The sequence below is a fragment of the Dendropsophus ebraccatus genome, chromosome 2 (assembly GCF_027789765.1).
Source record: "Dendropsophus ebraccatus isolate aDenEbr1 chromosome 2, aDenEbr1.pat, whole genome shotgun sequence".
In the NCBI taxonomy this organism is placed as follows: Eukaryota; Metazoa; Chordata; class Amphibia; order Anura; family Hylidae; genus Dendropsophus; species Dendropsophus ebraccatus.
The window spans coordinates 6,947,687-6,961,086 of record NC_091455.1 but is presented as its reverse complement, the minus strand read 5'-3'; the positions used below and the strand labels follow the sequence as shown (position 1 = coordinate 6,961,086).

Genomic DNA, 13,400 nt, shown 5'->3' with positions numbered 1-13,400 from the left:
TGGGGTCCAGGCTGTAGAGCTCACAGAGCATTGTCTACATTTGGACAATGCTGAGAGCAGGACTAGCTGTGCACAATGTATCTGGGGTCCAGGCTGTAGAGCTCACAGAGCATTGTCTAGACCGGAGAGCATAGTGTTCTCATTCACAGACAGCCCAGTGTATTATAACTTTTGTATATACAGTGTTCCTTACATATAGCCGGACAGTGCGCTGTCTGTATACGGAGGATTTGTCTCGGTCTGTGATCGGTTATTTCCATTTTCTTTACTTTCTAGAAAGAATCAGAAGATGGGCTTCCTGGCCGAGGAACGAGGGGTTTGTAGATTTCTTAAGTCGTCTTATTGTGTGCAGAGATTTCTGGGATATATACCTCGCTGTGAGACCTTCTGTACAGCGTGGCAGTGATGAGTCTGATGGTATAGTCAGTATTAGTGGTAGGACTATCCTTTTACTGCAACTATGGTGGAAGTTTCCATCTCATTCATTACAGTGGGAGACATACATGTGCATCTTCTATCACTCTATACCAGGGATGGGGAACCTTTGGCCCGCCAGCTGTTGCAAAAGTACAACTCCCATCATACATGGACTGTCGAAGGCTGTCTAGGCATGAATTTTATTTTGTGAACAATCCCTTAAAGTCATTCTAGGGGTTCAGTCACTGTCAGTGTTTTGTCTTGTGTTTTTCCAGTCGGTGTCTCTGAGGATTCCTGAAGCTGAGGCCCAGCTCCCCGACTCGGCTGTGAATGAGGATCCACTGCTCCAGAGCTCTAGTGAAGGAAGAGAGCACATGATCCTTCTATCCAAGGACCCCGAAGATCAGACAGGGGAACCCCAGGATTCTGCCAAGGATAATAATAACAATGAGTCCAAAGTCTTTAAGGAAAAGGAGAACCATTGTGAGGAGGCGCCACAACCATCTAAGAAAAGAGACCAGAAAGGGGGAGAGGAGAAGAAGCTGAAGGAGCACAATGAAGAAGTGAGGAAAAAGGATCGGCACGAGAGAAGAGACAAGAGAGATGAGAGAAGAGACGACAAAGGTGAGAGAAGAGACAAGAGAGATGAGAAAGACACCAAAGATGAGAGAAGAGACAAGAGAGATGAGAGAAGAGACAAGAGAGATGAGAAAAGAGATAAGAGAGATGAGAAAAGAGACACCAAAGATGAGAGAAGAGACAAGAGAGATGAGAGGAGAGATACCGAGAAGAGCAAAACCCAGGAGAAGATAAAGGATGGTCACACAAGAAAGGACAAGGTGAAGGATGGTGAGCAGGATAAGAAGACTGCAGGGAGCTCACTCCGAGAGAAGGACAAGTGTAAGAAGAAAGAGCCCGATCCCAAGAAGAGCAGAGACCCGTCCAAGGAGGAGAAGCATCAGGACCGTCCAGGCAAGAGCAAACACCCTCACAAGGTGAAGGAAGAACCGACAGACACCAAAGAGAGCGCAAGCGTCTTGAAGATGACTCTGGTGGACCTGGACCTGTTTCAGGACACCCTGACCGACAACAAGAGGCACAAGTCCAAGGAGGGCTCCAAGGCGACGGCCCGGGACAAGAAAGGGTCCGACGAAAAGTCTAAAGACAAGCGGAAGAAGGCTGAAGATAAAGACCCCAAAAGACAAGGAGAAGAGGAGCAGGAAACTAAAGGGATAAAGAGGGAACTGGAAGAGCAGGAGATCGAGGAACCGGGACGTAAGAAGCCAAAGCAGGATCCTGAGGACAAGAAGAAGCAACCAACGAGCAAAGGAACTGCAAACAAGAAGAGGAAGAAAGAGGGCGAGGAAGGAGAGAGGAAGGCCAAGAAGACCAAGGAGGAGGAGTCCAAGTGGAAATGGTGAGTCAGGGGGCACATGGCGGCCATGTTTGGGGGGGGGGGGGATAGTGTTCTGCAGGGGAATGTTTGCCTTGTTAGATATTGGTACTTATATGAAAGGCATATTCCACTCATACATACCTCTTGATATGTTGCTGTCCATGGTGAGACTAACAATTCCTTTTATACTTGTTGTTATCTATTTAGTCTCCTTCCCCCAGTTCTGAGCTGCTGCTTTCTGCTGAAGACACAAAAATCTGTGTGTGAGCTTCTTTCTCTGTCTCCCCCTCCTCCCCCCTCCCTTCTGAGACGGCTGATTTAAACAAGTCCCTGACAGGCTGTATCTGCAACATTGTAGCTTCTTTGTAATGCTGGGAGGGCTAATCTGAGGTCAAGTTGCTGATAAACTCACTGTGATTATCACTATATACCAGTGCTTCTCAATTCCAGTCCTCGGGCCTCACCAACATGCCAGGTTTTGAGGATTCCCTTAGTATGTCACAGGTGATATAATTATACTCAGTGCATCAGGTATCACAGGTGTTCTTTGTATGGGATATCCTCAAAACATGGCCTGTTGGTGAGGCCTGGAATAGCGAAGCACTGCTATATACTGTATAACAGGTCACTTATCCTATATACTATATAACAGTTCACTTGTACTGTATACTGTATAACAGGTCACTTGTACTGTATACTGTATAACAGGTCACTTGTACTGTATGCTGTATGACAGGTCACTTGTACTGTATGCTGTATGACAGGTCACTTGTACGGTATGCTGTATGACGGGTCACTTGTACTGTATGCTGTATGACGGGTCACTTGTACTGTATGCTGTATGACAGGTCACTTGTACGGTATGCTGTATGACGGGTCACTTGTACTGTATGCTGTATGACAGGTCACTTGTACGGTATGCTGTATGACGGGTCACTTGTACTGTATACTGTATGACGGGTCACTTGTACGGTATGCTGTATGACGGGTCACTTGTACTGTATGCTGTATGACGGGTCACTTGTACTGTATACTGTATGACGGGTCACTTGTACTGTATACTGTATGACGGGTCACTTGTACTGTATGCTGTATGACGGGTCACTTGTACTGTATGCTGTATGACGGGTCACTTGTACTGTATGCTGTATGACGGGTCACTTGTACTGTATGCTGTATGACGGGTCACTTGTACGGTATGCTGTATGACGGGTCACTTGTACGGTATGCTGTATGACGGGTCACTTGTACTGTATGCTGTATGACGGGTCACTTGTACTGTATGCTGTATGACGGGTCACTTGTACTGTATGCTGTATGACGGGTCACTTGTACTGTATGCTGTATGACGGGTCACTTGTACTGTATGCTGTATGACGGGTCACTTGTACTGTATGCTGTATGACGGGTCACTTGTACTGTATGCTGTATGACGGGTCACTTGTACTGTATGCTGTATGACGGGTCACTTGTACTGTATGCTGTATGACGGGTCACTTGTACTGTATGCTGTATGACGGGTCACTTGTACTGTATGCTGTATGACGGGTCACTTGTACTGTATGCTGTATGACGGGTCACTTGTACTGTATGCTGTATGACGGGTCACTTGTACTGTATGCTGTATGACGGGTCACTTGTACGGTATGCTGTATGACGGGTCACTTGTACGGTATGCTGTATGACGGGTCACTTGTACGGTATGCTGTATGACGGGTCACTTGTACGGTATGCTGTATGACGGGTCACTTGTACGGTATACTATACTGGACACAATCCCCTGCAGCCCCTATAACAATAGTCTATAGCTGGAGCTTTGCTTCTTCTGCCCCGGTGAGTATATCACACTACATTTCCCAGCATGCTTTTCTCAGCGCTATGCTGATTGGTCGCTCTGCAGGAAGTCCTCTTTCCAGGTTAGAGGTCACAGCTGAGCGTGTTGTCCTGCAGACATGTGTGTGACATGATCAGCTATGGCTGCAGACTGTTCTGTGTCCTCAGGACCTGCCGCCCCCCTATGCCGGGATGGAGGCGGCTGAGTGCGAGCGCCCTGCAGGCCAAGAGTGTCAGAGCGGCAGCCCGACACTGGTGAGAGGAGAAGGAGGGGGGATCCGCTATATACACCAGCCGGGTATTAACCTTCTCATCACCAGACACTTCATGGTGCCTCATTATTCCTGTGTTCTCCCTACAGTCTGTTCTGTCCTGACTCACAGGGGAGGATTTGTTACAGTGTATCAGTGCACACACAGATATCTATCCTGCACTACAGCTGACACGGTACATTGTAACAGACCCCCCGCTCTGCATTACTGTCCGCTATTATGTGATTGGGATCCATATGTCTCTGTATATAGTGATAGTGGTGTGTGTGTACACATATTATAATGTTGTAGTGTGTGTGTGTGTAATATATATATATATATATAGAGCCCTGTACTATGGGATCACATCATGTCATCCTTGTCTTCTAGGTGGGAGGAGAAAAACTACGAGGACGGAGTGAAATGGAAGTTCCTGGAACATCGGGGTCCGTACTTCGCTCCACTGTACGAGCCGCTCCCGGATGATGTGCACTTCTGCTATGATGGTGAGTAGAGCCAGAGGCCATACAGGGAGATAGTTATTAAAGGGGTACTCCGACTTAATTCTTATTTAAAATCAACTAATTTCAGAAAGTTCTATAGATTTATAATTTACTTCTATTTAAAAATCTCCAGTCTTCCAGTACTTATCAGCTGCTGTATGTACTGCAGGAACTGGTGTATTTTCTCCAGTCTGAGACAGTGCTCTCTGCAGCAAGTCCCCATAGAAAATCTATAACTTTTGACTCCAGTTGATTTAATTTGTTTCCCCTCTGGAGTACCCCTTTAAGTCGCTGCCTTTAAACGCTGTATTAGATGGCCTGACGCGCGGTGTGAGCGGTGGCACTCAATTATCACACAGCAAGGCCCTTGCTTTATGTAGAATATAATAACCATGTTGCTTACCTGTCCGTGCGCCCCGATGTCCTCCTGACTTGTCTCTGGGATTCCGCTGCCGCCTCCGTTACTCAGTCTCTTAAGTGACTGGCCGCTCAGCCAAGAAGGGCCAGTGATTGGCTGAGCTGCCTGTCACAACGCTGGTCCAGAAGTATCAGCAGTGCAGTTATTAATATATTTATAGGGCCTTATTCACACTACAGGACATCCTTTCAGCCTCCATACCATGGAGAAGGTTATGTTTTACTGTATAGAAATAATTCACGGTAACCCTGTAATCCGTTCCCCACCATCTATATAATGTTTTCCCGATTCTGTATACAGGACAGCCGATGAAGCTGAGCCCGGCAGCGGAGGAGGTGGCCACATTCTACGGGAAGATGCTGGACCACGAGTACACCACCAAGGAGATATTCCAGAAGAATTTCTTCACCGACTGGAAATCCGTAAGTCTCCTGTCTAGAGACCCGGTCACGTGACTGCTGGCCCCCAGGTCACCTGACCCCTGGTGACGGCTGGCCCCCGGTCACGTGACCCCTGGTGACGGCTACCCAGCCCCCCCCCCGTCACGTGACCTCTGGTGACGGCTGTCCTCTTCCTGTTTAGCAAATGAGCAAAGAAGAGAAGAAAATCATCAAACACCTTCACAAGTGCGACTTCTCTGAGATACACAAGTATTTCTACGATAAGAACGAGGCGAGGAAAGCTTTACCCAAAGAGGAGAAACAGGTGTGTGGTTCACAGCGGAGGGTTCTGTACAGTGTCAGCCTGTGCTATCCTGCAGTGTACAGAACTCTATGGTGGTACATATGGAAGCCACTATAGGAGCAGTGTATACCAGATGGTGGTATATATGGAAGTCACTAATATCAGTCACTGTAGGAGCCATGTATACCACATCTCTGTATTATCCACATGGTGGTAGAGCGCATCTCTGTATTATCCACATGGTGGTAGAGCGCATCCTTACTGTATTATCCACATGGTGGTAGAGCGCATCCTGACTGTATTATCCACATGGTGGTAGAGCACATCCTGACTGTATTATCCACATGGTGATAGAGCGCATCTCTGTATTATCCACATGGTGGTAGAGCGCATCTCTGTATTATCCACATGGTGGTAGAGCGCATCTCTGTATTATCCACATGGTGGTAGAGCGCATCTCTGTATTATCCACGTGGTGGTAGAGCGCATCCTGACTGTATTATCCACGTGGTGGTAGAGCGCATCCTGACTGTATTATCCACATGGTGGTAGAGCGCATCCTGACTGTATTATCCACATGGTGGTAGAGCGCATCCTGACTGTATTATCCACATGGTGGTAGAGCGCATCTCTGTATTATCCACATGGTGGTAGAGCGCATCCTGACTGTATTATCCACGTGGTGGTAGAGCGCATCCTGACTGTATTATCCACGTGGCGGTAGAGCGCATCTCTGTATTATCCACGTGGTGGTAGAGCGCATCTCTGTATTATCCACATGGTGGTAGAGCGCATCCTGACTGTATTATCCACATGGTGGTAGAGTGCATCTCTGTATTATCCACATGGTGGTAGAGCGCATCTCTGTATTATCCACATGGTGGTAGAGCGCATCCTGACTGTATTATCCACGTGGTGGTAGAGCGCATCCTGACTGTATTATCCACGTGGTGGTAGAGCGCATCCTGACTGTATTATCCACATGGTGGTAGAGCGCATCCCTTACTGTATTATCCACATGGTGGTAGAGCGCATCCTGACTGTATTATCCACATGGTGGTAGAGCGCATCTCTGTATTATCCACATGGTGGTAGAGCGCATCTCTGTATTATCCACATGGTGGTAGAGCGCATCCTGACTGTATTATCCACATGGTGGTAGAGCGCATCTCTGTATTATCCACGTGGTGGTAGAGCGCATCTCTGTATTATCCACATGGTGGTAGAGCGCATCCTGACTGTATTATCCACATGGTGGTAGAGCACATCTCTGTATTATCCACATGGTGGTAGAGCCCATCTCTGTATTATCCACATGGTGGTAGAGCGCATCTCTGTATTATCCACGTGGTGGTAGAGCGCATCCTGACTGTATTATCCACGTGGTGGTAGAGCGCATCCTGACTGTATTATCCACATGGTGGTAGAGCGCATCCTGACTGTATTATCCACATGGTGGTAGAGCGCATCCTGACTGTATTATCCACATGGTGGTAGAGCGCATCTCTGTATTATCCACATGGTGGTAGAGCGCATCCTGACTGTATTATCCACGTGGTGGTAGAGCGCATCCTGACTGTATTATCCACGTGGCGGTAGAGCGCATCTCTGTATTATCCACGTGGTGGTAGAGCGCATCTCTGTATTATCCACATGGTGGTAGAGCGCATCCTGACTGTATTATCCACATGGTGGTAGAGTGCATCTCTGTATTATCCACATGGTGGTAGAGCGCATCTCTGTATTATCCACATGGTGGTAGAGCGCATCCTGACTGTATTATCCACGTGGTGGTAGAGCGCATCCTGACTGTATTATCCACGTGGTGGTAGAGCGCATCCTGACTGTATTATCCACATGGTGGTAGAGCGCATCCCTTACTGTATTATCCACATGGTGGTAGAGCGCATCCTGACTGTATTATCCACATGGTGGTAGAGCGCATCTCTGTATTATCCACATGGTGGTAGAGCGCATCTCTGTATTATCCACATGGTGGTAGAGCGCATCCTGACTGTATTATCCACATGGTGGTAGAGCGCATCTCTGTATTATCCACATGGTGGTAGAGCGCATCTCTGTATTATCCACATGGTGGTAGAGCGCATCCTGACTGTATTATCCACATGGTGGTAGAGCACATCTCTGTATTATCCACATGGTGGTAGAGCCCATCTCTGTATTATCCACATGGTGGTAGAGCGCATCTCTGTATTATCCACATGGTGGTAGAGCGCATCTCTGTATTATCCACATGGTGGTAGAGCACATCCTGACTGTATTATCCACATGGTGGTAAAGCGCATCCCTGACTGTATTATCCACATGGTGGTAGAGCGCATCCTGACTGTATTATCCACATGGTGGTAGAGCGCATCCTGACTGTATTATCCACATTGTGGTAGAGCGCATCCTGACTGTATTATCCACGTGGTGGTAGAGCGCATCTCTGTATTATCCACATGGTGGTAGAGCGCATCTCTGTATTATCCACATGGTGGTAGAGCGCATCTCTGTATTATCCACATGGTGGTAGAGCGCATCTCTGTATTATCCACATGGTGGTAGAGCACATCTCTGACTGTATTATCCACGTGGCGGTAGAGCGCATCTCTGTATTATCCACGTGGTGGTAGAGCGCATCCTGACTGTATTATCCACATGGTGGTAGAGCGCATCTCTGTATTATCCACGTGGTGGTAGAGCGCATCCTGACTGTATTATCCACATGGTGGTAGAGCGCATCTCTGTATTATCCACATGGTGGTAGAGCGCATCCTGACTGTATTATCCACATGGTGGTAGAGGGCATCCCTGACTGTATTATCCACATGGTGATAGAGCGCATCCTGACTGTATTATCCACATGGTGGTAGAGCGCATCCTGACTGTATTATCCACGTGGTGGTAGAGCGCATCCTGACTGTATTATCCACATGGTGATAGAGCGCATCCTGACTGTATTATCCACATGGTGGTAGAGCGCATCTCTGTATTATCCACATGGTGGTAGAGCGCATCCTGACTGTATTATCCACGTGGTGGTAGAGCGCATCCTGACTGTATTATCCACGTGGTGGTAGAGCGCATCTCTGTATTATCCACATGGTGGTAGAGCGCATCTCTGTATTATCCACATGGTGGTAGAGCGCATCTCTGTATTATCCACATGGTGGTAGAGCACATCTCTGACTGTATTATCCACGTGGCGGTAGAGCGCATCTCTGTATTATCCACGTGGTGGTAGAGCGCATCCTGACTGTATTATCCACATGGTGGTAGAGCGCATCTCTGTATTATCCACGTGGTGGTAGAGCGCATCCTGACTGTATTATCCACATGGTGGTAGAGCGCATCTCTGTATTATCCACATGGTGGTAGAGCGCATCCTGACTGTATTATCCACATGGTGGTAGAGGGCATCCCTGACTGTATTATCCACATGGTGATAGAGCGCATCCTGACTGTATTATCCACATGGTGGTAGAGCGCATCTCTGTATTATCCACATGGTGGTAGAGCGCATCTCTGTATTATCCACATGGTGGTAGAGCACATCTCTGACTGTATTATCCACGTGGCGGTAGAGCGCATCCTGACTGTATTATCCACATGGTGGTAGAGCGCATCCTGACTGTATTATCCACATGGTGGTAGAGCGCATCCTGACTGTATTATCCACATGGTGGTAGAGCGCATCCTGACTGTATTATCCACATGGTGGTAGAGCGCATCTCTGTATTATCCACATGGTGGTAGAGCGCATCTCTGTATTATCCACGTGGTGGTAGAGCGCATCCTGACTGTATTATCCACATGGTGGTAGAGCGCATCTCTGTATTATCCACATGGTGGTAGAGCGCATCCTGACTGTATTATCCACGTGGTGGTAGAGCGCATCCTGACTGTATTATCCACATGGTGGTAGAGCGCATCCTGACTGTATTATCCACGTGGTGGTAGAGCGCATCTCTGTATTATCCACGTGGTGGTAGAGGGCATCCCTGACTGTATTATCCACATGGTGGTAGAGCGCATCCTGACTGTATTATCCACATGGTGGTAGAGCGCATCCTGACTGTATTATCCACGTGGTGGTAGAGCGCATCCTGACTGTATTATCCACATGGTGGTAGAGCGCATCTCTGTATTATCCACATGGTGGTAGAGCGCATCTCTGTATTATCCACATGGTGGTAGAGCGCATCTCTGTATTATCCACATGGTGGTAGAGCCCATCTCTGTATTATCCACGTGGTGGTAGAGCGCATCTCTGTATTATCCACATGGTGGTAGAGCGCATCCTGACTGTATTATCCACATGGTGGTAGAGCGCATCCTGACTGTATTATCCACGTGGTGGTAGAGCGCATCCTGACTGTATTATCCACATGGTGGTAGAGCGCATCTCTGTATTATCCACATGGTGGTAGAGCCCATCTCTGTATTATCCACATGGTGGTAGAGCGCATCTCTGTATTATCCACGTGGTGGTAGAGGGCATCCCTGACTGTATTATCCACATGGTGGTAGAGCGCATCCTGACTGTATTATCCACATAGTGGTAGAGCACATCTCTGACTGTATTATCCACGTGGTGGTAGAGCGCATCTCTGTATTATCCACATGGTGGTAGAGCGCATCCTGACTGTATTATCCACGTGGTGGTAGAGCGCATCCTGACTGTATTATCCACGTGGTGGTAGAGGGCATCCTGACTGTATTATCCACATGGTGGTAGAGCGCATCCCTGACTGTATTATCTACATGGTGGTAGAGCACATCTCTGACTGTATTATCCACATGGTGGTAGAGCGCATCCTGACTGTATTATCCACGTGGTCTATATGACAGCTGAGAGCCATGAGCCACAGACGTTGGTTCTCAGTTGCCGAATCCTACGGGATAGATCCCCATTGTGTGACTGCGTCCCGGTCATTTGATTTATGGTGTCGGGTGTGAGGAGGGATTTGGCTTTTTGGTGTTTTTTATATTTTTTGAATTTATTTTGCCAGAAATTGAAAGAAGAATCCTCTAAGATTCAGGAGGAATATGGTTACTGCACCCTGGACGGACACAGGGAGAAGATCGGAAACTTCAAGATCGAGCCCCCAGGACTGTTCCGAGGCCGCGGTGATCACCCCAAGATGGGGATGTTAAAGCTGAGGATACGGCCGGAAGACGTCATCATAAACTGCAGCGAGTGAGTGTAGAGCCAGCCTGTGCGTCTCCCGCTGCTGTGGAACTACATCTCCCAGCAGGCTCTGAAAGGTGGAACAGCGGCCGCTTAGAAGCACTGGTGTATAGTATACTGGATAATAGGCAGTGCGTTATTATACCGTATAATGTGCCGACCAGCGGCCGGACTGGTGTATAGTATACTGGATAATAGGCAGTGCGTTATTATACCGTATAATGTGCTGACCAGCGGCCGGACTGGTGTATAGTATACTGGATAATAGGCAGTGCTTTATTATACTGTATAATGTGCTGACCAGTGGCCGGACTGGTGTATAGTATACTGGATAATAGGCAGTGCGTTATTATACCGTATAATGTGCCGACCAGCGGCCGGACTGGTGTATAGTGTACTGGATAATAGGCCGTGTTATTATACCGTATAATGTGCTGACCAGCGGCCGGACTGGTGTATAGTATACTGGATAATAGGCCGTGTGTTATTATACCGTATAATGTGCTGACCAGCGTCCGGACTGGTGTATAGTGTACTGGATAATAGGCAGTGTGTTATTATACCGTATAATGTGCCGACCAGCGGCCGGACTGGTGTATAGTGTACTGGATAATAGGCAGTGCGTTATTATACCGTATAATGTGCCGACCAGCGGCCGGACTGGTGTATAGTGTACTGGATAATAGGCCGTGTTATTATACCGTATAATGTGCTGACCAGCGGCCGGACTGGTGTATAGTATACTGGATAATAGGCCGTGTGTTATTATACCGTATAATGTGCTGACCAGCGTCCGGACTGGTGTATAGTATACTGGATAATAGGCCGTGTGTTATTATACCGTATAATGTGCTGACCAGCGGCCGGACTGGTGTATAGTATACTGGATAATAGGCAGTGTGTTATACTGTATAATGTGCTGACCAGCGTCCGGACTGGTGTATAGTATACTGGATAATAGGCAGTGCGTTATTATACCGTATAATGTGCCGACCAGCGGCCCGACTGGTGTATAGTATACTGGATAATAGGCCGTGCATTATATACTGTAGTGAGCGATGTAACTTTCTCTCATCAGAGACTCCAGGATCCCCGAGCCGCCCCCCGGTCACAGGTGGAAGGAGGTTCGCTTCGACAACACAGTCACCTGGCTGGCGTCCTGGACGGAGAATATTCAGGGATCCATCAAGTACATAATGCTGAACCCCAGCTCCAAACTCAAGGTGAGAAACTCAGGACGGAACAGTGCTATAGGGGAGGAATACTCCCATCCTCCGGCCTCTCTTTCCTCACCTATGGAATACTCCCATCCTCCGGCCTCTCTTTCCTCACCTATGGAATACTCCCATCCTCCAACCTCTCCTATGGAATACTCCCATCCACCGACCTCCCTCTCTCTCTCTCCTATGGAATACTCCCATCCTCCGACCTCTCCTATGGAATACTCCCATCCTCTGGCCTCTCTCCTATCCTATGGAATACTCCCATCCTCTGGCCTCTCTCCTGTGGAATACTCCCATTCTCCGGCCTCTCTCTCCTCTGCTATAGAATACTCCTATCCTCCGACCTCTCTCTCTCCTATGGAATACTCCCATCCTCCGACCCCTCTCTCCTCTCCTATGGAATACTCCCATCCTCCGACCCCTCTCTCCTGTCCTGTATCTGGCCCTGTTGTATCATCTGCTCCCGGCTGTATTAGGAACCACTATAAGCTTTAGTTGCAGCTTACTGACCACATCAGATGAGTCTTCTCTCTCCTTCTGCTATAATGTGGTCTCTGATCTCTGGAGTGAAGCTCTGTCCAGCACCTGATGCTCCAGAATCTCAATAATCAGCTGTAAGACAGGAAGGTGAACATGGTATGAAAGGTTCTCTGTGCCAGGTCCAGGGGGCATCTAACATGCGGACCCCCAAGGATAGAACTACAGCCTAAGACAGACAGAGGTCCCATCGAGGAATAGCCGGAGCAGCGGGGTGCCTGTGTTACTAGGGTTCTTCTCTGTGTGTTGCAGGGGGAGAAAGACTGGCAGAAGTACGAGACAGCACGTCGCCTGAAGAGTGTGGTCGACCAGATCCGATCCCAATATCGTGTGGACTGGAAGTCCCGAGAGATGAAGAAGCGGCAGAGAGCGGTGGCGCTGTATTTCATCGACAAGGTACATGACGGACCGATCTCCTGGCCATGCCGACCCACGCCGGCGGCCGATTTCCTGGTCATGCCGATCTCCTGGTCATGCCGACCCATGCCAGCGGCCGATCTCCTGGTCATGCCGACCCATGCCAGCGGCCGATCTCCTGGTCATGCCGACCCATGCCAGCGGCCGATCTCCTGGTCATGCCGACCCATGCCAGCGGCCGATCTCCTGGTCATGCCGACCCATGCCAGCGGCCGATCTCCTGGTCATGCCGACCCTTGCCAGCGGCCGATCTCCTGGTCATGCCGACCCATGCCAGCGGCCGATCTCCTGGTCATGCCGACCCATGCCAGCGGCCGATCTCCTGGTCATGCCGACCCATGCCAGCGGCCGATCTCCTGGTCATGCCGACCCATGCCAGCGGCCGATCTCCTGGTCATGCCGACCCATGCCAGCGGCCGATCTCCTGGTCATGCCGACCCATGCCAGCGGCCGATCTCCTGGTCATGCCGACCCATGCCAGCGGCCGATCTCCTGGTCATGCCGACCCATGCCAGCGGCCGATCTCC

At 49.0% G+C, this 13,400-nt stretch overlaps 1 protein-coding gene across 3 annotated transcripts in view; it reads left to right on the top strand.

Moving 5' to 3' along the window:
- The window catches only part of TOP1MT (DNA topoisomerase I mitochondrial), a 37,046-nt gene that overhangs the window by 17,894 nt on the left and 5,752 nt on the right, over positions 1-13,400 (top strand). The window contains exons 1-7 of one of the 3 annotated variants that reach the window (XM_069956989.1): positions 1,134-1,834; positions 4,288-4,403; positions 5,119-5,240; positions 5,401-5,523; positions 10,518-10,705; positions 11,775-11,919; positions 12,709-12,852. In XM_069956989.1, coding sequence (XP_069813090.1) covers positions 1,461-1,834; positions 4,288-4,403; positions 5,119-5,240; positions 5,401-5,523; positions 10,518-10,705; positions 11,775-11,919; positions 12,709-12,852 — 1,212 coding nt within the window. In that variant the 5' untranslated portion in view covers positions 1,134-1,460. Of the gene's footprint in view, positions 1-1,133; positions 1,835-3,742; positions 3,902-4,287; positions 4,404-5,118; positions 5,241-5,400; positions 5,524-10,517; positions 10,706-11,774; positions 11,920-12,708; positions 12,853-13,400 lie in introns of those variants that run through there. The other 2 variants (XM_069956991.1, XM_069956990.1) reach the window with 2 other exon arrangements.